This window comes from Oncorhynchus nerka, unplaced genomic scaffold (genome assembly GCF_034236695.1).
Source record: "Oncorhynchus nerka isolate Pitt River unplaced genomic scaffold, Oner_Uvic_2.0 unplaced_scaffold_1339, whole genome shotgun sequence".
NCBI lineage: Eukaryota > Metazoa > Chordata > Actinopteri > Salmoniformes > Salmonidae > Oncorhynchus > Oncorhynchus nerka.
Window position 1 is genome coordinate 109,370 of NW_027040009.1, and position 22,829 is coordinate 132,198.

Consider the following 22,829-nt stretch of genomic DNA (forward strand, 5'->3'; position numbering starts at 1 on the left):
CATTAATTATGCATGAAGTAGATCGAGACCAGTCTTAAAAGCCAGGTAAAGAGCGTTTAATTCCAGAGAGTACTGAATGCTTACACACATTTCCACAGGTTATAAACTGAAAATGACGTCAGCGTTTTCCAAACGTTCCGTTTCACAAACAGAGGGCACCTCTTAACTCTCAAGCCTCCACGTTATCAGCACGAAGTCAAGGCCAGTCAGCATAAATCAACATTCCCGACCATTTGGAGATGGCCCGTTCCCACCACCTGGAGATTTGTACAACTGAATGAACTAAGGAACAGACCTATATTGTTACTAACTCCTGACTACATTATATACAATTGGGAAAGGGAGCAAGAGGGAAAACTCACATGTACCGTACATTATAGCATTTGGACTAGTCAGTTTCTGATTGGAATGTATACATAATTAGTCATTTCAACCATATTTTCCTCTATCACCTTTCAACTTGAAACTTGTCATCACTATCATGGACGTCTCTAAGATGAAGCACACTGAATGTTGTCCTGATATCTCTAAAAAAAACAAGGAAACTATTAACAAATCATGATTTGCATATGTAGAACTAATGTTCAAAACCATTTGGAATCTTCTCCTTTATGAGCCATACATCCGATTCACTTCAGATTTGTAGTATTTAATGGTTTAGAGAAAAAAATTGTTCCTACATTAAATATGCCTCACTGTACATATAGATGCATGTTAGCACACATGCTAATGCTAAAACATACTTTAAACATCTACTCATGAACCACAGATCAGATTGACTCTAGATTTGGTATATAGACTCAATGAATTAGCCTCTAAAGAATTAGAGAATGATTACTTGTTGCATTCATTGTCGGCCACTAGATGAAATGTTCTTATGTAGTTGACTTGCAAATCCAATCAGCCTTTTCCACATTGATTTAATGTCATCACATGTTTTGGGTTGAAGTGAAGAGGAAACTACATTGATCACAACAAGGAAAAGGGGAAAAATGTCAAAATACAATGACAAAATAACATAAAGATCAATGTTTGAAAAAGAAACAACAAGATACTTGTATTTTGAAGTGTATTTAATTAAAATGCATGTATTTTGTATTTTAACATACAGAAGTACATTAGCCAGTAGCAGAACCCAACAGCAACAACCCTCTCAGTAATGGTAACAGAAACAGTTGACTTCCTCTGACTGTGATACAGGATGTTGTTGTTTATCTGCCTTTAGTTTAATGCACTGAAGTCACTCTGGATAATAGTGTCTGATAAATGACTAAATGTATTAGTGGAACTGAACATACCATAATGAACAGCAATGTGCTGGGGCAATAAACTAAAACGTCCCCCCCTTCAGGGTCCCCAGGACCAGGACTAAAGGACACTGATCTACAGTATGGTACAGTAGCTTTCCCAGAAGCCTGGTTACAGTATGATACAGTAGCTTTCCCAGAAGCCTGGTTACAGTATGATACAGTAGCTTTCCCAGAAGCCTGGTTACAGTATGGTACAGTAGCTTTCCCAGAAGCCTGGTTACAGTATGATACAGTAGCTTTCCTAGAAGCCTGGTTACAGTATGGTACAGTAGCTTTCCCAGAAGCCTGGTTACAGTATGGTACAGTAGCTTTCCTAGAAGCCTGGTTACAGTATGGTACAGTAGCTTTCCCAGAAGCCTGGTTACAGTATGGTACAGTAGCTTTCCCAGAAGCCTGGTTACAGTATGGTACAGTAGCTTTCCCAGAAGCCTGGTTACAGTATGGTACAGTAGCTTTCCCAGAAGCCTGGTTACAGTATGGTACAGTAGCTTTCCCAGAAGCCTGGTTACAGTATGGAACAGTAGCTTTCCCAGAAGCCTGGTTACAGTATGGTACAGTAGCTTTCCCAGAAGCCTGGTTACAGTATGGTACAGTAGCTTTCCCAGAAGCCTGGTTACAGTATGGAACAGTAGCTTTCCCAGAAGCCTGGTTACAGTATGGAACAGTAGCTTTCCCAGAAGCCTGGTGCAGCTCTGGGTGGAGCTCTGGGTGGAGCTCTGGGTGGAGCTCTGGGTGGAGCTCTGGATCCACCTTCCATATCAATCCTGGTATCCCCAGACTCCCTGGGGGCGATGCCCAGATCAATAATTACATTTTGCTCATGGGTGTTATAGCCCGCCTGTTCCAGGAAGTTACTCAATGAATGGCGACGTATGTTCATGAGCAACTCCCTGCTGATGCAATAGGTGTTGTCCGGGTTGAAGCTCTTCAGGTCCTCGTGCTGGGTCACATAGACCTTATCCACTGTCATGTCTGGACGCATACTGATGATGAGGCGGTCCATGTTGCTGGTATCTATGTCACCAGTGTTGTACTTCCTGACGTACTCAGGCATGGAATCAGATGCCTTGAGGTGGAGGTTGCCCACGTCATAGAATGGGTACTTACTAAAAGGAAGCAGCCTCTTGTTGTTTTCACACTCACGTCTGTTCTGGAAGTGATGGAATCCAAAGACTCCCTCTTTGGGGTCGCAATTTGCAACCATCTGGTTGCCATTTTTGATGACGATGTAATCTTTGGCGAACCAGAAAAGGAGCTTGAGTCCGTGCCTGGGTGAGGGACGACCAAACGAAGAATTTCTAAGCTCCTCCATATTGTTCAATGTTTGAACCCTGGGGAGGTAGAGAGAGAGAGAGAGAGAGAGAGAGAGAGAGAGGCGGGGAGAGAGAGAGGCGGGGGGAGAGGGGGAGGGGGGGGGGAGGAACAGACATAATTAAACAATAATCATAGTGATAGACTTAAAACCTCTTGAAACTCTGGGGGCGCTATTTCCTTTTTGGATAAAAAATGTTCCCGCTTTAAACGGGATATTTTGTCACGACAAGATGCTCGACTATGCATACAATTGACAGCTTTGGATAGAAAACATTCTGACGTTTCCAAAACTGCAAAGATATTGTCTGTGAGTGCAACAGAACTGATGTTACAGGCGAAACCCAGATAAAAATCCAATCAGGAAGTGCCCCATATTTTGAAAGCGCTGCATGCCAATGACTCCTCTACAGAATTGTGACGTATTTTTACGCATTTATGTTGAAGAATAGCCGTAAGGGACCACATTGAGCAAATCTCGCATAAATTACAGAGGTAGCCATTATTCCAATCGCTTCTAATGAGAAACCAATTGTCCTGGTGGATATATTATCCAATAGACATGTGAAAAACACCTTGAGAATTGATTCTAAACAACGTTTGCCATGTTTCTGTCGATGTTATGGAGCTAATTTGGAAAAAAGTTCGGAGTTGTAGTGACCGCATTTTCCGGTCGATTTCTAAGCCAAACGTGAAGAACAAACGGAGCTATTTCGCCTACAAAAATAATATTTTTGGGAAAAAAGAACATTTGCTATCTAACTGGGAGTCTCGTGAGTGAAAACATCCGAAGTTCTTCAAAGGTAAATAATTTAATTTGATTGCTTTTCTTATTTTCGTGAAAATGTTGCCTGCTGCTAGCAGGGCATAATGATATGCTAGGCTATGATAAACTTACACAAATGCTTGTCTAGCGTTGGCTGTAAAGCATATTTTGAAAATATGAGATGACAGTGTGATTAACAAAAGGCTAAGCTGTGTCTCAATATATTTCATTTGTGATGTTCATGAATAGGAAGATTTTCTAGGGATATTTATGTCCGCTGCGTTATGCTAATTAGTTTCAGGCGATGATTACGCTCCCGGATCCGGGATGGATAGTATGTTACCTTCCATATACAGTATAAGTCTCTGTTAAGAGGTCTGGACCTTAATGGCGTTGGAGTGCACTAACGTGGCTGTTCCCTACATCACTACACTGGCAAAAGTGTTACAGGCTGTTTAATTATATTTTTATATTTCGAGGTTGGATGTTAGCATGTAGGGGCAACCAATTGGTGTCACCTCATTAGTCAGTATGTGCTACACCTGTGCTGGCCCAGGTGATATTTAAGAGTGGCTCGCCCAGGTGATATTTAAGAGTGTCTTGCCCAGGTGATATTTAAGAGTGACTGGCCCAAGTGATATTTAAGAGTGGCTGGCCCAGGTGATATTTAAGAGCGGCTGGTCCAGGTGATATTTAAGAGTGGCTGGCCCAGGTGATATTTAAGAGTGGCTGGCCCAGGTGATATTTAAGAGCGGTTGGCCCAGGTGATATTTAAGAGTGGCTGGCCCAGGTGATATTTAATAGTGGCTGGCCCAGGTGATATTTAAGAGTGGCTGGCCCAGGTGATATTTAAGAGCGGCTGGCCCAGGTGATATTTAAGAGTGGCTGGCCCAGGTGATATTTAAGAGCGGCTGGCCCAGGTGATATTTAAGAGTGGCTGGCCCAGGTGATATTTAAGAGTGGCTGGCCCAGGTGATATTTAAGAGTGGCTGGCCCAGGTGATATTTAAGTGTCTGGCGCACGTGATATTTAGGGGCGGCTGGCCCAGGTGATATTTAAGTGTCTGGCGCACGTGATATTTAAGAGTGGCTGGCCCAGGTGATATTTAAGAGTGTCTGGCCCAGTGCTCCAGTTGTCTTAATAGATGTGGAGGGTTAACTCCTTTAGTTGTCTTGATAGATGTGGAGGGTTAACTCCTCTAGTTGTCTTGGTAGATGTGGAGGGTTAACTCCTCTAGTTGTCTTGGTAGATGTGGAGGGTTAACTCCTCTAGTTGTCTTGGTAGATGTGGAGGGTTAACTCCTCTAGTTGTCTTATAGATGTGGATGGTTAACTCCTCTAGTTGTCTTGGTAGATGTGGAGGGTTAACTCCTCTAGTTGTCTTAATAGATGTGGAGGGTTAACTCCTCTAGTTGTCTTGGTAGATGTGGAGGGGAGGGTTAACTCCTCTAGTTGTCTTGGTAGATGTGGAGGGTTAACTCCTCTAGTTGTCTTGATAGATGTGGAGGGTTAACTCCTCTAGTTGTCTTGATAGATGTGGAGGGTTAACTCCTTTAGTTGTCTTGATAGATGTGGAGGGTTAACTCCTTTAGTTGTTTTAGAGATGTGGAGGGTTAACTCCTCTAGTTGTCTTGATAGATGTGGAGGGTTAACTCCTCTAGGTGTCTTGATAGATGTGGAGGGTTAACTCCTCTAGTTGTCTTGATAGATGTGGAGGGTTAACTTCTCTAGGTGTCTTGAGAGATGTGGAGGGTTAACTCCTCTAGGTGTCTTGGTAGATGTGAAGGGTTAACTCCTCTAGTTGTCTTGGTAGATGTGGAGGGTTAACTCCTCCAGTTGTCTTGATAGATGTGGAGGGCTAACACCTTTAGTTGTCTTGAGAGATGTGGAGGGTTAACTTCTCTAGTTGTCTGATAAATGTGGAGGGTTAACTCCTTTAGTTGTTTTAGAGATGTGGAGGGTTAACTCCTTTAGTTGTTTTAGAGATGTGGAGGGTTAACTCCTCTAGTTGTCTTGGTAGATGTGGAGGGTTAACTCCTCTAGTTGTCTTGATAGATGGGGAGGGTTAACTCCTCTAGTTGTCTTGATAGATGTGGAGGGTTAACTCCTTTAGTTGTCTTGATAGATGTGGAGGGTTAACTCCTTTAGTTGTTTTAGAGATGTGGAGGGTTAACTCCTTTAGTTGTCTTGATAGATGTGGAGGGTTAACTCCTTTAGTTGTCTTGATAGATGTGGAGGGTTAAGACCTTTAGTTGTCTTGATAGATATGGAGGGTTAACTCCTTTAGTTGTCTTGATAGATGTGGAGGGTTAACTCCTCTAGTTGTCTTGATAGATGTGGAGGGTTAACTCCTCTAGTTGTCTTGATAGATGTGGAGGGTTAACTCCTCTAGTTGTCTTGGTAGATGTGGAGGGTTAACTCCTTTAGTTGTCTTGATAGATGTGGAGGGTTAACTCCTTTAGTTGTCTTGATAGATGTGGAGGGTTAACTCCTCTAGTTGTCTTGATAGATGTGGAGGGTTAACTCCTTTAGTTGTCTTGATAGTTGTGGAGGGTTAACTCCTCTAGTTGTCTTGGTAGATGTGGAGGGTTAACTCCTTTAGTTGTCTTGATAGATGTGGAGGGTTAACTCCTTTGGTTGTCTTGATAGATGTGGAGGGTTAACTCCTCTAGTTGTCTTGATAGATGTGGAGGGTTAACTTCTCGAGTTGTCTAGATAGAGACTGGTTGGTAGATCAGTAATACTATAGTATCTGAGGGTGGATAGAGACTGGTTGTAGTAATACTATAGTATCTGAGGGGTGATAGAGACTGGTTGTTACATCAGTAATACTATAGTATCTGAGGGGTGATAGAGACTGGTTGGTACATCAGTAATACTATAGTATCTGAGGGGTGATAGAGACTGTTTGGTACATCAGTAATACTATAGTATCTGAGGGGTGATAGAGACTGGTTGGTACATCAGTAATACTATAGTATCTGAGGGGTGATAGAGACTGGTTGTTACATCAGTAATACTATAGTATCTGAGGGGGGACAGAGACTGGTTGTAGTAATACTATTGTATCTGAGGGGGGAGAGAGACTGGTTGGTACATCAGTAATACTATTGTATCTGAGGTATCTGAGGGGGGAGAGAGACTGGTTGGTACATCAGTAATACTATAGTATCTGAGGGAGGATAGAGACTGGTTGTAGTAATACTATAGTGTCTGGGGGGGTAGAGACTGGTTGTAGTAATACTACAGTATCTGAGGGGTGATAGAGACTGGTTCGTACATCAGTAATACTACAGTATCTGAGGGGTGATAGAGACTGGTTGGTACATCAGAAGTTAATGGTTATCTGTAGGAATGTGTTGGGTGGATGAGAGGAAGTCACAGGAGAACTATAGGTCATACGGGTGGAGAGCTTTGGTTTAGGCATCAAGGGGGTTGAGGTCAGGTCACCTTAAGGGAGACGGAACGGTTGAAAGGGTTGGAGAGAAGGAGGAGTGCCTACATTGGAGTATATATATATATATAGCCGAAACACGTCAGATTTTTAAAACTTTGTTTCTATTGAACCTACAAATAAAGGCATTTGAATTAATTATATGAATAACGCCTTGGTCCTCCTTTCTTTTTGATGACCAATTCACCCCTTTTACCAAAGAGCCCCTTCTGTCTACCAGAATGTACTATTGTGTACCTCAGTAGCGCTTCCCTGCCTCCTCTTTATACTAGTGACAATAGGACAGTTGTTATCGTTGGCCTAAAATAACTGTGGTAACCTAGTAACGATTATCATGAAACGTCATCAACATGAACAGCCAGGCAGGTTTGAGCACATTTTCACTTCGAAGAATTTGGCAGCACATCTATCAACGGACAATACACTCTTAGTGAGTCCCAAATGCCACCCTATTCCCTATATAGTGCCCTTCTTTTGAACAGGACCCAGTGGCGAATAGGGTGTGATTTGGGACCACACCTGGATGAGTCAAGTGTTAGTTTGAAATAGAATCTCCTGAAGGATCCAGGAACATGAAACTTAAGGGAAATAAAAAAAAATGTAACTACATGACAATGAATGCAAGGTTTAAATAGTTACAAAACAGTATACCTGTTAAAGTTATAAGGTTTAAATAGTTACAAAACAGTATACCTGTTAAAGTTATAAGGTTTAAATAGTTACAAAACAGTATACCTGTTAAAGTTATAAGGTTTAAATAGTTACAAAACAGTATACCTGTTAAAGTTATAAGGTTTAAACCGTTAACAACATATACCTGTTAAAGTTATAAGGTTTAAACCGTTAACAACATATACCTGTTAAAGTTATAAGGGTTAAACCGTTAACAACATATACCTGTTAAAGTTATAAGGTTTAAACCGTTAACAACATATACCTGTTAAAGTTATAAGGTTTAAATCGTTAACAACATTTACCTGTTAAAGTTATAAGTGAACATCATGAACAGAAGGGAAAATCTGTCTCTCTTACCGTACCATGTTTTAATGCAGAAAAAATGGGTTGATAATGTATATAATATATATATAATAATGTATATATTTTCAGCCACAATCTGTCAGGTTTCAGGTAATGTCAACTTATTAAAAGTGAATACATTTTGATAGTACTGCTTTATTATTCTGGAAAAACTTCATGTAAAAAAGTATATAAATATTCACTGAGTGTATAAAACATTAGGAAGAACTGCTCTTTCCATGACATAGACTGATCAGGTGAATCCAGGTGAAAGATATGATCCCTTATTGATGTCACTTGTTAAATCCACTTCAATCAAATCAAATGTATTTATAAAGCCCTTCGTACATCAGCGGATATCTCAAAGTGCTGTACAGAAACCAGCCTAAAACCCCCAACAGCAAGCAATGCAGTTGTAAGAGCAGGTGTAGATGGAGGGGGGACAGACTTATTAAGTAAAGACAGACTAGATCTAACTTGTTTGGTAAGGACAGACTAGATCTAACTTGTTTAGTAAAGACAGACTAGATCTAACTTGTTTAGTAAAGACAGACTAGATCTAACTTGTTTAGTAAAGACAGACTAGATCTAACGTGTTTAGTAAAGATAGACTAGATCTAACTTGTTTAGTAAGGACAGACTAGATCTAACTTGTTTAGTAAAGACAGACAAGATCTAACTTGTTTAGTAAAGACAGACTAGATCTAACTTGTTTAGTAAGGACAGACTAGATCTAACTTGTTTTGTAAGGACAGACTAGATCTAACTTGTTTAGTAAAAACAGACAAGATCTAACTTGTTTAGTAAAGACAGACTAGATCTAACTTGTTTAGTAAGGACAGACTAGATCTAACTTGTTTTGTAAGGACAGACTAGATCTAACTTGTTTAGTAAAGACAGACAAGATCACCAAAAAGCATCAAATGTTTTTACTGTACCTGGTGTTTATATTAAATGTCATCTCTTGTTCTCTGGTGCTCGGTGTCCCTGTAGATCTGTATGAGGCCGTGTGAGAAGTTGATTGGATGATCTGCAAGCTTTGCTGTCTGTGTGTTTGTGTATCATTATTTACTCTGGGGACAGGACTACCCATGAAGAGCCCAGAGATTACAGGAAATGATACTGAAAGTAATCCTAGTCCTGGGCTGGGCTGTGTTCCATACCACACAGTTCTTCCCTACTTCCTGCCTCTTCGATTCATGAAGAGTCTCCGAGTTGAAGCTTTTATCTAGGATCAGTTATAATCCTTATAATCATAATGAAAGAGATTACATAGACAGGGGCACCTGATCCTAGACCAGCTGTAGTCTGAGACCCAGATGTTTGAGCTACAGCCAAGGGCTCAACCCTTTCCTCCTTTTTAAGGACCGGTGAGCTACGGTTTCTCCTCTTTGGGGGACTAATTCCATTCAAACTAGCTGCTTTAGTGTCCGTCAGTAACAACCAGTAATTCAGGTTCTGTTATAAACCCCTCTTTTTTTCTAGCCTGTTTTGCATGTTACTTTTGTTCCTCCTTTAGCACCTGTTAGAGGTGATAAAGGAGTTACTAGACTGGTCACCAATCAGACCTGTTAGAGGTGATAAAGGAGTTACTAGACTGGTCACCAATCAGACCTGTTAGAGGTGATAAAGGAGTTACTAGACTGGTCACCAATCAGACCTGTTAGAGGTGAGTTACTAGACTGGTCACCAATCAGACCTGTTAGAGGTGATAAAGGAGTTACAGTGGCTTCCACAAGGTGTGAACAGTCTTTAGACATATTTTCAGGCTTTTATTCTGAAAAATGAGCGACCACCTAGTGGATAGCTAGGTGTCCCCAGATGTGTGCATGTGCGAGCGCCTGGAGCGAGACCTTTTCTCTCTCTCTCCTATTGAAAAGGCTACCGGTTTAAATATGATTGCCCGAGATGGCATAGCAGTTCAGACGTCTTTTGTCCTCGTCTTGTCGTGTCGTGTATATATATATATTTACAACTTTTTTCACATACATTTTATTTTTATTTTCCATCAACTCATCTTCAAAACACTCTCCTGCAACCTGCCTCACCAATTTATATTTATAAATAAGTATTATTTACCTCAAATCTGCAATCCTCCAAGAAGCTAGCCAGAAGCTAGCCAGAAACTAGCCAGAAGCTAGCCAGGAGCTAGCCAGAAGCTAATCAGAAGCTAGTTCAGAAGCTAGTTAGCTTCTTTACTGGCAACTCGTTAGTATTCAGCTAACCACGGTTTGTGGTCATCAGCTATCCTTTAGCTCGAAAATCTATCCCCAGTTTTGTACGGCGCAGCGCGGCTCGGAACGGAACATTCCGGACCAATTTTTCTCTCCATGTCCCTGGATTTCAACTGCTCTCTGGACATTCATTCCCAGATCTCACAGCTAGCTGGCTGCTATCCGTGTGTCTATCTGCTTTCGTCGATTCCGGAGCAAACATCAATTACTCCGGAGCTAGCCAGCTCCGTCAATCACTCCTGAGCTCCGTCAATCACTCCTGGGCTGCAGTCACCTATCCGGACCCGTTTTACTGCCTACGCGGAGCCCCACCGGGCCTTCACAACTGGACGTTATCTACCCGAAGGAGATCCGGCTGGCTCCTCCATCGCTACGTTACCTGAACGCCCATCTGCGGCCTGCTAACCGTTAGCTGTCTTACCGGCTGCTCTCAGAATAGACAATCGGACAATTTATTTATTTTTATTATTATTATGTTTCTTCTTGGGCCTCTATAACTATATCTATTGTTTTTATTTTTTTGTTGTTGTGTGATTTGGACTAATCCCCTCTACCACACGGAACCCCACTAATCTACTGACGGAACGCAAGAGGTGGCTAACAACAGACCTCCATCCTATGCTAGCTTGCTACCGATGTCCTGGCTAGCTGTCTAAATCGCCGTGACCCCCAAACCAACCTCTCCACTCCCTGGACCCTTTTGATCACTCGACTAAGGATGCCTCTCCTTAATGTCAATATGTCTTGTCCATTGCTGTTCTGGTTAGTGTTTATTGGCTTATTTCACTGTAGAGCCTCTAGTCCTGCTCACTATACCTTATCCAACTTATTAGTTCCACCACCCACACATGCAATGACATCTCCTGGTTTCAATGATGTTTCTAGAGACAATATCTCTCTCTTCATCACTCAATACCTAGGTTTACCTCCACTGTATTCACATCCTACCATACCTTTGTCTGTACATTATACCTTGATGCTATTTTATCGCCCCCAGAAACCTCCTTTTACTCTCTGTTCCAGACGTTCTAGACGACCAATTCTTATTGCTTTTAGCCGTACCCTTATTCTTCTCCTCCTATGTTCCTCTGGCGATGTCGTGGTGAATCCAGGCCCTGCAGTGCCTAGCTCCACTCCTATTCCCCAGGCGCTCTCTTTTGATGACTTCTGTAACCGTAATAGCCTTGGTTTCATGCATGTTAACATTAGAAGCCTCCTCCCTAAGTTTGTTCTATTCACTGCTTTAGCACACTCTGCCAACCCGGATGTTCTAGCTGTGTCTGAATCCTGGCTTAGGAAGACCACCAAAAATTCAGAAATTTTAATTCCAAACTACAACATTTTCAGACAAGATAGAACTGCCAAAGGGGGCGGTGTTGCAATCTACTGCAAAGATAGCCTGCAGAGTTCTGTCCTACTATCCAGGTCTGTACCCAAACAATTTGAACTTCTACTTTTAAAAATCCACCTCTCTAAAAACAAGTCTCTCACCGTTGCCGCCTGCTATAGACCACCCTCTGCCCCCAGCTGTGCTCTGGACACCATATGTGAACTGATTGCCCCCCCATCTATCTTCAGAGCTCGTGCTGCTAGGCGACCTAAACTGGAACATGCTTAACACCCCAGCCATCCTACAATCTAAACTTGATGCCCTCAATCTCACACAAATGATCAATGAACCTACCAGGTACCCCCCCCCAAAGCCTTAAACACGGGCACCCTCATAGATATCATCCTAACCAACTTCCCCTCTAAATACACCTCTGCTGTCTTCAACCAAGATCTCAGCGATCACTGCCTCATTGCCTGCATCCGTAATGGGTCAGCGGTCAAACGACCTCCACTCATCACTGTAAAACGCTCCCTGAAACACTTCAGAGAGCAGGCCTTTCTAATCGACCTGGCCGGGGTATCCTGGAAGGATATTGATCTCATCCCGTCAGTAGAGGATGCCTGGATATTTTTTTTTTAAATGCCTTCCTAACAATCTTAAATAAACATGCCCCATTCAAGAAATTTAGAACCAGGAACAGATATAGCCCTTGGTTCTCCCCAGACCTGACTGCCCTTAACCAACACAAAAACATCCTATGGCGTTCTGCATTAGCATCGAACAGCCCCGTGATATGCAGCTGTTCAGGGAAGCTAGAAACCGTTATACACAGGCAGTTAGAAAAGCCAAGGCTAGCTTTTTCAAGCAGAAATTTGCTTCCTGCAACACTAACTCAAAAAAGTTCTGGGACACTGTAAAGTCCATGGAGAATAAGAACACCTCCTCCCAGCTGCCCACTGCACTGAAGATAGGAAACACTGTCACCACTGATAAATCCACCATAATTGAGAATTTCAATAAGCATTTTTCTACGGCTGGCCATGCTTTCCACCTGGCTACTCCTACCCCGGTCAACAGCACTGCACCCCCAACAGCAACTCGCCCAAGCCTTCCCCATTTCTCCTTCTCCCAAATCCATTCAGCTGAAGTTCTCAAAGAGCTGAAAAATCTAGACCCCTACAAATCAGCCGGGCTAGACAATCTGGACCCTTTCTTTCTAAAAATTATCTGCCGAAATTGTTGCCACCCCTATTACTAGCCTGTTCAACCTCTCTTTCGTGTCGTCTGAGATTCCCAAAGATTGGAAAGCAGCTGCGGTCATCCCCCTCTTCAAAGGGGGGGACACTCTTGACCCAAACTGCTACAGACCTATATCTATCCTACCATGCCTTTCTAAGGTCTTCGAAAGCCAAGTCAACAAACAGATTACCGACCATTTCGAATCTCACCATACCTTCTCTGCTATGCAATCTGGTTTCAGAGCTGGTCATGGGTGCACCTCAGCCACGCTCAAGGTCCTAAACGATATCTTAACCGCCATCGATAAGAAACATTACTGTGCAGCCGTATTCATTGATCTGGCCAAGGCTTTCGACTCTGTCAACCACCACATCCTCATCGGCAGACTCGACAGCCTTGGTTTCTCAAATGATTGCCTCGCCTGGTTCACCAACTACTTCTCTGATAGAGTTCAGTGTGTCAAATCGGAGGGTCTGCTGTCCGGACCTCTGGCAGTCTCTATGGGGGTGCCACAGGGTTCAATTCTTGGACCGACTCTCTTCTCTGTATACATCAATGAGGTCGCTCTTGCTGCTGGTGAGTCTCTGATCCACCTCTACGCAGACGACACCATTCTGTATACTTCCGGCCCTTCTTTGGACACTGTGTTAACAACCCTCCAGGCAAGCTTCAATGCCATACAACTCTCCTTCCGTGGCCTCCAATTGCTCTTAAATACAAGTAAAACTAAATGCATGCTTCAACCGATCGCTACCTGCACCTACCCGCCTGTCCAACATCACTACTCTGGACGGCTCTGACTTAGAATACGTGGACAACTACAAATACTTAGGTGTCTGGTTAGACTGTAAACTCTCCTTCCAGACCCATATCAAACATCTCCAATCCAAAGTTAAATCTAGAATTGGCTTCCTATTTCGCAACAAAGCATCCTTCACTCATGCTGCCAAACATACCCTTGTAAAACTGACCATCCTACCAATCCTCGACTTTGGCGATGTCATTTACAAAATAGCCTCCAATACCCTACTCAACAAATTGGATGCAGTCTATCACAGTGCAATCCGTTTTGTCACCAAAGCCCCATATACTACCCACCATTGCAACCTGTACGCTCTCGTTGGCTGGCCCTCGCTTCATACTCGTCGCCAAACCCACTGGCTCCATGTCATCTACAAGACCCTGCTAGGTAAAGTCCCCCCTTATCTCAGCTCGCTGGTCACCATAGCATCTCCCACCTGTAGCACACGCTCCAGCAGGTATATCTCTCTAGTCACCCCCAAAACCAATTCTTTCTTTGGCCGCCTCTCCTTCCAGTTCTCTGCTGCCAATGACTGGAACGAACTACAAAAATCTCTGAAACTGGAAACACTTATCTCCTCACTAGCTTTAAGCACCAACTGTTTAGAGCATCTTACAGATTACTGCACCTGTACATAGCCCACCTATAATTTAGCCCAAACAACTACCTCTTTCCCAACTGTATTTAATTTATTGATTTATTTTGCTCCTTTGCACCCCATTATTTTTATTTCTACTTTGCACATTCTTCCATTGCAAAACTACCATTCCAATGTTTTACTTGCTATATTGTATTTACTTTGCCACCATGGCCTTTTTTGCCTTTACCTCCCTTCTCACCTAATTTGCTCACATTGTATATAGACTTGTTTATACTGTATTATTGACTGTATGTTTGTTTTACTCCATGTGTAACTCTGTGTCGTTGTATCTGTCGAACTGCTTTGCTTTATCTTGGCCAGGTCGCAATTGTAAATGAGAACTTGTTCTCAACTTGCCTACCTGGTTAAATAAAGGTGAAATAAATAAATACATTTTAAAAAAGTATGGTAAAACAACCTGAGCATTGATTATAAAAAACGTTTGACATGTTTCTACAAACTTTACGGACACTATTTGGAATTTTCGTTTGCCCGTCGGGGCCGCACGAGCCTGTGGATTACTAAACAAAATGCGCCAACCAAATGGAGGTTTCTGGATATAAAAATAATCTTTATCGAACAAAAGGAACATTTATTGAAACATACGAAGATCATCAAAGGTAAGCAATTCATTTTATTGCTTTTCTGACTTTCGTGACCAATCTACGTTGCTGCTAGCTGTTTGTAATGTTTTGTCTGCTGAGAGCTGTCCTCACCGTAAAGCCTTTTGAAATCTGACACGCCAGGTGGATTAACAAGAAGCTAAACTGTGTTTTGGTGTATTGCACTTGTGATTTCATGAAAATGAAATATTTTTAGTAATTTAATTTGAATTTGGCGCTCTGCAATACACTGGATGTTGACGAAAATGATGAAGGGATCGGTGCGTCAAGAGGTTTTAAGAGGAATATGTGATCTCAGAGAAAACACCTGTTGTCAAGGGGAATGTGTGTTTTTAGTAAAGCACCTGTTGTCAAGGGGAATATGTGATCTCAGAGAAAACACCTGTTGTCAAGAGGAATGTGTGTTTTTAGTAAAGCACCTGTTGTCAAGGGAATATGTGATCTCAGAGAAAACACCTGTTGTCAAGGGGAATGTGTGTTTTTAGTAAAGCACCTGTTGTCAAGGGGAATATGTGATCTCAGAGAAAACACCTGTTGTCAAGGGGAATGTGTGTTTTTAGTAAAGCACCTGTTGTCAAGGGAATATGTGATTTTGGTAAAGCACCTGTTGTCAAGGGAATATGTGATTTTAGTAAAGTCAAGTTGTCAAGTCAACACACATCTGTTGTTAAGAGGAATGTGTGTTCTGTCTGATACAAGGTGAGTGCTGACTGAATCAACCGTTGTAGTTTTTAGTCCCAAATGACACCCTATTCCCTTTCTAGTGCACTACTTTTGAATAGGGCCTATAGGGAATAGGGTGCCATTCAGGATGTACTCTTTATATATACACAGTTGAATAACGGTGTAACACTAACTAACTGTAAGGCGAACAGCGTCAACAACTCTCTCATCATCGTCTCTCTCCTCATATAAAGGGCTGAGTCAATATCCCCAGGAATTAGTTTGGTACTGTATTATAGCAATGTGAATATTTTAATGTTTTATTTCAACCATTTCTTCCTTTGAGAACAATTCTACACCTCATCTGACTTGAAACTTGAACTGTCTCCTGTTTATATCATCTGTCAAGGTCTATTTCTGAGGTAACTCTGGTCCAGGTCGTTAGGTGAAGCTTGCGGATGCTGAGCATTCAAGCAGGCCGCACATAATAACGCCTTGGACCAGAGATATTGTAGGGGTTACAGGGGGACAGGTTGGTAAAATGTAGTACTGTATTAATATCCTGTTTCTGCTGTTTCTACTTAACAGATATAAATAAAAGCTGTCAATAACACTGAAACAAAGCAGTGGTGTTGTTCCCTCATGTCCCCCTCACACATAATACTGCCTGGATTACACCACATAATACTGCCTGGATTACACCACATAATACTGCCTGGATTACACCACATAATACTGCCTGGATTACACCATAGTACTGCCTGGATTACACCACATAATACTGCCTGGATTACACCACATAATACTGCCTGGATTACACCACATAATACTGCCTGGATTACACCACATAATACTGCCTGGATTACACCACATAATACTGCCTGGATTACACCACATAATACTGCCTGGATTACACCACATAATACTGCCTGGATTACACCACATAATACTGCCTGGATTACACCACATAGTACTGCCTGGATTACACCACATAATACTGCCTGGATTACACCACATAGTACTGCCTGGATTACACCACATAGTACTGCCTGGATTACACCACATAATACTGCCTGGATTACACCACATAATACTGCCTGGATTACACCACATAATACTGCCTGGATTACACCACATAATACTGCCTGGATTACACCACATAGTACTGCCTGGATTACACCACATAATACTGCCTGGATTACACCACATAATACTGCCTGGATTACATCACATAGTGCTGCCTGGATTACAACACATAATACTGCCTGGATTACACCACATAATACTGCCTGGATTACACCACATAGTACTGCCTGGATTACATCACATAGTGCTGCCTGGATTACAACACATAATACTGCCTGGATTACACCACATAATACTGCCTGGATTACACCACATAATACTGCCTGGATTACACCAGATAATACTGCCTGGATTACACACATAATACTGCCTGGATTACACCACATAATACTGCCTGGATTACACCTCATAATACTGCCTAGATTATACCAGATAATACTGCCTGGATTACACCACATAATACTGCCTGGATTACACCACATAATACTGCCTGGATTACACTACATAGTACTGCCTGGATTACACCACATAGTATTGCCTAGATTACAACACATAACACAGGAGGCTGTATCAACGTTATCTGATGTGTGTCGGCGTCTTCATACCTCTCTTTGTTTTCTCCGTCTCTCTCCATCTCTTTCTCCTCTTCAGTCAGTCTGGAGTGCTGTTCCATCTGTGGCCACAAGGTGGAGTGAGAGGATCATGTAGAAACACATGCAGCACCAACCAGTGCTGTTAAACAACACACATCTTTAACACAAAGCAGATTTTACGAGTCCATTTAAATCCCTGTAAATCCACTCCACAGTGGTCATCACTATCATGGACGTCTCTAAGATGAACCACACTGAATGTTGTCCTGATATCTCTAAAAAAAAAAACAAGGAAACTATTAACAAATCATGATTTCCATATGTAGAACTAATCTTCTCCTTTATGAACAATACATCAGATTCACTTCAGATTTTAGTAATTTAATGGTTTTGAGAAAAAATAGTTGCTATGTTAAATATGCCTCACTGTACATATAAATGCATGTTAGCACACATGCTAATGCTAAAACATACTTTAAACATCTACTCATGAACCATAGATCAGATTGACTCTAGATTTGGTATATAGACTTGGTAGACTGGTATATAGATGTGGTGTATAGAGTTGGTATATAGACTCAATGAATTAGCCTCTAAAGAATTAGAGAATGATTACTTGTTGCATTCATTGTCGCCCACTAGATGAAATGCTCTTATGTAGTTGACTTGCAAATCCAATCAGCCTTTTCCACATTGATTTAATGTCATCACGTTCTGGGTTGAAGTGAAGAGGAAACTACATTGATCACAACAAGGGAAAGGGGAAAAATGTCAAAATACAATGACAAAATAACATAAAGATCAATGTTTGAAAAATAAACAACAAAATACTTGTATTTTGAAGTGTATTTAATTAAAATGCATGTATTTTGTATTTTAACATACAGAAGTACATTAGCCAGTAGCAGAACCCAACAGCAACAACCCTCTCAGTAATGGTAACAGAAACAGATGACTTCCTCTGACTGTGATACAGGATGTTGTTGTTTATCTGCCTTTAGTTTAATGCACTGAAGTCACTCTGGATAAGAGTGTCTGATAAACGACTAAATGTATTAGTGGAAATTAACATACCATAATGAACAGCAATGTGCTGGGGCAATAAACTAAAACGTCCCCCCCTTCAGGGTCCCCAGGACCAGGACTAAAGGACACTGATCTACAGTATGGTACAGTAGCTTTCCCAGAAGCCTGGTTACAGTATGGTACAGTAGCTTTCCCAGAAGCCTGGTTACAGTATGGTACAGTAGCTTTCCCAGAAGCCTGGTTACAGTATGGTACAGTAGCTTTCCCAGAAGCCTGGTTACAGTATGGTACAGTAGCTTTCCCAGAAGCCTGGTTACAGTATGATACAGTAGCTTTCCCAGAAGCCTGGTTACAGTATGGTACAGTAGCTTTCCCAGAAGCCTGGTTACAGTATGGTACAGTAGCTTTCCCAGAAGCCTGGTTACAGTATGATACAGTAGCATTCCCAGAAGCCTGGTTACAGTATGATACAGTAGCTTTCCCAGAAGCCTGGTTACAGTATGGTACAGTAGCTTTCCCAGAAGCCTGGTTACAGTATGGTACAGTAGCTTTCCCAGAAGCCTGGTTACAGTATGGTACAGTAGCTTTCCCAGAAGCCTGGTTACAGTATGGTACAGTAGCTTACCCAGAAGCCTGGTTACAGTATGGTACAGTAGCTTTCCCAGAAGCCTGGTTACAGTATGGTACAGTAGCTTTCCCAGAAGCCTGGTTACAGTATGGTACAGTAGCTTTCCCAGAAGCCTGGTGCAGCTCTGGGTTCAGCTCTGGGTGGAGCTCTGCATCCACCTTCCATATCAATCCTGGTTTCCCCAGACTCCCTGGGGGCGATGCCCTGATCAATAATAAAATTTTGCTCATGGGTGTTATAGCCCGCCTGTTCCAGGAAGTTACTCAATGAATGGCCACATATGATCATGACCAACTCCCTGCTGATGCAATAGGTGTTGACCGGGTCGAAGCTCTTCTGGTCCTCGTGCTGGGTCACATAGACCTTATCCACTATCCTGTCTGAACGCATACTGATGATGAGGCGGTCCATGTTTCTGTCATTTTTGGCACCAGTGTTCGACTTCCTGACATATTTAGGCAAGGATTTAGATGTTGGGAGGTAGAGGTTGCCCACGTCATAGAATGGGTACTTACTAAAAGGAAGCAGCCTCTTGCAGACATTGTTTTCACACTCACGTCTGTTCTGGAAGTGATGGAATCCAAAGTCGCCCTCTTTGGGGTTGTAATTTGCAACCATCTGGTTGTCATTTTTGATGACGATGTAATCGTTGGCGAACCAGAAAAGGAGCTTGAGTCCGTGCCTGGGTGAGGGACGACCAAACAAAGAATTTCTAAGCTCCTCCATATTGTTCAATGTTTGAACCATGGTACCCCTGGGGGAGGGAGAGAGAGAGAGAGAGAGAGAGAGAGAGATGAATAAAGAGTGAGAGAGAGAGAGAGAGAGAGAGAGAGAGAGAGAGAGAGGGGGGGAGAGAGAGAGAGAGGGGGGGGGGAAACAGACATAATTAAACAATAATCATAGTGATAGACTTAAAACCTCTTGAAACTCTGGGGGCGCTATTTCCTTTTTGGATAAAAAATGTTCCCGCTTTAAACGGGATATTTTGTCACGACAAGATGCTCGACTATGCATATAATTGACAGCTTTGGATAGAAAACACTAATGTTTCCAAAACTGCAAAGATATTGTCTGTGAGTGCAACAGAACTGATGTTACAGGCGAAACCCAGATAAAAATCCAATCAGGAAGTGCCCCATATTTTGAAAGCGCTGCATGCCAATGACTCCTCTACAGAATTGTGACGTATTTTTACGCATTTATGTTGAAGAATAGCCGTAAGGGACCACATTGAGCAAGTGGTCACATGATGGCTCCCGCAGAAAATCTCGCATAAAGTACAGAGGTAGCCATTATTCCAATCGCTTCTAATGAGAAACCAATTGTCCTGGTGGATATATTATCCAATAGATATGTGAAAAAGACCTTAAGGATTGATTCTTTACTTGTCTTGATAGATGTGGAGGGTTAACTCCCCTAGTTGTCTTGAGAGATGTGGAGGGTTAACTCCCCTAGTTGTCTTGAGAGATGTGGAGGGTTAACTCCCCTAGTTGTCTTGAGAGATGTGGAGGGTTAACTCCCCTAGTTGTCTTGAGAGATGTGGAGGGTTAACTCCCCTAGTTGTCTTGAGAGATGTGGAGGTTTAACTCCCCTAGTTGTCTTGAGAGATGTGGAGGGTTAACTCCTCTAGTTGTCTTGATAGATGTGGAGGGTTAACTCCTCTAGTTGTCTTTATAGATGTGGAGGGTTAACTCCTCTAGTTGTCTTGATAGATGTGGAGGGTTAACTCCTCTAGGTGTCTTGATAGATGTGGAGGGTTAACTCCTCTAGGTGTCTTGAGAGATGTGGAGGGTTAACTCCTCTAGGTGTCTTGGTAGATGTGAAGGGATAACTCCTCTAGTTGTCTTGGTAGATGTGAAGGGTTAACTCCTCTAGTTGTCTGATAGATGTGGAGGGTTAACACCTCTAGTTGTCTGATAGATGTGGAGGGTTAACTCCTCTAGTTGTCTTGATAGATGTGGGGGTTAATTCCTCTCGTTGTCTTGAGAGATGTGGAGGGTTAACTCCTTTAGTTGTATTGGTAGATGTGGAGGGTTAACTCCTCTAGTTGTCTTGATAGATGTGGAGGGTTAACTCCTCTAGTTGTCTTGATAGGTGTGGAGGGTTAACTCCTTTAGTTGTCTTAGTAGATGTGGAGGGTTAACTTCTTTAGTTGTGTTTTACTTCATGTCTTTAAGTTTGGTTTGTGTTTTCATTTTGTTTGCCTGTTCTTGGTGAATTTAGTGGGTTTCATGGTGGGTGTCTTTTAGGCTCCAGTTGTTGTTGCTAGTCAACGTTCAGTGGACACCATGAGTGTCTTTCAGAACCCCTCCTAAAACCCGTTTCATTCTGGTTGCTGTCAGTGACTCTTTGTTAGTTCCCCTTTCTGTTTCAGTGACATATTTGGTTTTCTTGCTGTGGAACGTGACAATAGAACATCAAAAAGAAAGGAGGACCAAGGCACTCTTCATATCATTCATTAAAATGCCTTCATTTGTAGGGCATGTTCAATAGAAACAAAGTTTAAAAAATCTGGACGAAAGCAAATCCCTGACGATGGCCATGCAGCCGAAACACACCGGATTTTTAAAACTTTGTTTCTATTGAACCTACAAATAAAGGCATTTGATTTAATTGTATGAAGAGGCCTTGGTCCTCCTTTCTATTTGATGACCAATTCACCCTTTTACCAAAGAGCACCTTCTGTCTACCAAAATGTACTATTGTGTACCTCAGTAGCGCTTCCCTGCCTCCTCTTTCTACTAGTGACAATAGGACAGTTGTTATCGTTGGCCTAAAATAACTGTGGTAACCTAGTAACGATTATCATGAAACGTCATCAACATGAACAGCCCAGCAGGTTTGAGCACATTTTCACTTAGAAGAATTTGGCAGCACATCCATCAACGGACAATACACTCTAAGTGAGTCCCAAATGCCACCCTATTCCCTATATAGTGCCCTTCTTTTGAACAGGACCCAATGGGGAATAGGGTGTGATTTGGGACCACACCTGGATGAGTCAAGTGTTAGTTTGAAATAGAATCTCCTGAAGGATCCAGGAACATGAAACTTAAGGGAAATAAAAAAAAATGTAACTACATGACAATGAATGCCAGGTTTAAATAGTTAAACACATTTACATGTTAAAGTTATAAGGTTTATGCCGTTTAAACACATATACCTGTTAAAGTTATAAGGTTTAAATAGTTAAACACATTTACATGTTAAAGTTATAATGTTTATGCCGTTTAAACACATATACCTGTTAAAGTTATAAGGTTTAAGTTAAACACATTTACCGTTTAAATTTAAACACATTTACCTGTTCAAGTTATAAGGTTTAAATAGTTAAAAACATATACCTGTTAAAGTTATAAGGTTTAAATAGTTAAAAACATATACCTGTTAAAGTTATAAGGTTTAAACCGTTAACAACATATACCTGTTTAAAGTTATAAGTGATTTACCGTCATAAACAGAAGGGAAAATCTGTCTCTTACCGTACCATGTTTTAATGCAGAAAAATGGGTTGATAATGTATATAATATATATATAATAATGTATATATTTTCAGCCACAATCTGTCAGGTTTCAGGTAATGTCAACTTATTAAAAGTTAATACATTTTGATCGTACTGCTTTATTATTCTGGAAAAACTTCATGTAAAAAGTATATAAATATTCACTGAGTGTATAAAACATTAGGAAGAACTGCTCTTTCCATGACATAGACTGATCAGGTGAATCCAGGTGAAAGATATGATCCCTTATTGATGTCACTTGTTAAATCCACTTCAATCAAATCAAATGTATTTATAAAGCCCTTCGTACATCAGCTGATATCTCAAAGTGCTGTACAGAAACCAGTCTAAAAACCTCAAACAGCAAGCAATGCAGGTGTAGGAGCAGGTGTAGATGGAGGGGGGACAGACTTGTTTAGTATAGACAGACTAGATCACAAAAAAGCAACAAATCAAATCAAATCAAATGTTATTTGTCTCATACACATGGTTAGCAGATGTTAATGCGAGTGTAGCGAAATGCTTGTGCTTCTAGTTCCGACAATGCAGTGATAACCAACAAGTAATCTAACTAACAATTCCAAAACTACTCTCTTATACAC

General features: G+C 41.6%; 2 protein-coding genes across 2 annotated transcripts; both read right to left on the reverse strand.

Moving 5' to 3' along the window:
- Positions 1-1,055: 1,055 nt before the first annotated feature.
- LOC135568912 (uncharacterized) lies at positions 1,056-8,933 on the reverse strand. The gene is made up of 2 exons (XM_065015700.1): positions 8,796-8,933; positions 1,056-2,641 (listed from the first exon to the last, which is right to left on the reverse strand). Exons 1-2 carry the CDS (start codon positions 8,816-8,818, stop codon positions 1,960-1,962), a joined length of 705 nt encoding a protein of 234 aa, XP_064871772.1. The 5' UTR covers positions 8,819-8,933; the 3' UTR covers positions 1,056-1,959.
- Positions 8,934-17,901: 8,968 nt separating this feature from the next.
- LOC115127614 (uncharacterized) lies at positions 17,902-19,514 on the reverse strand. Its single transcript, XM_065015699.1, has one exon. It carries the CDS (start codon positions 19,469-19,471, stop codon positions 18,806-18,808), a length of 666 nt encoding a protein of 221 aa, XP_064871771.1. The 5' UTR covers positions 19,472-19,514; the 3' UTR covers positions 17,902-18,805.
- Positions 19,515-22,829: the final 3,315 nt, after the last annotated feature.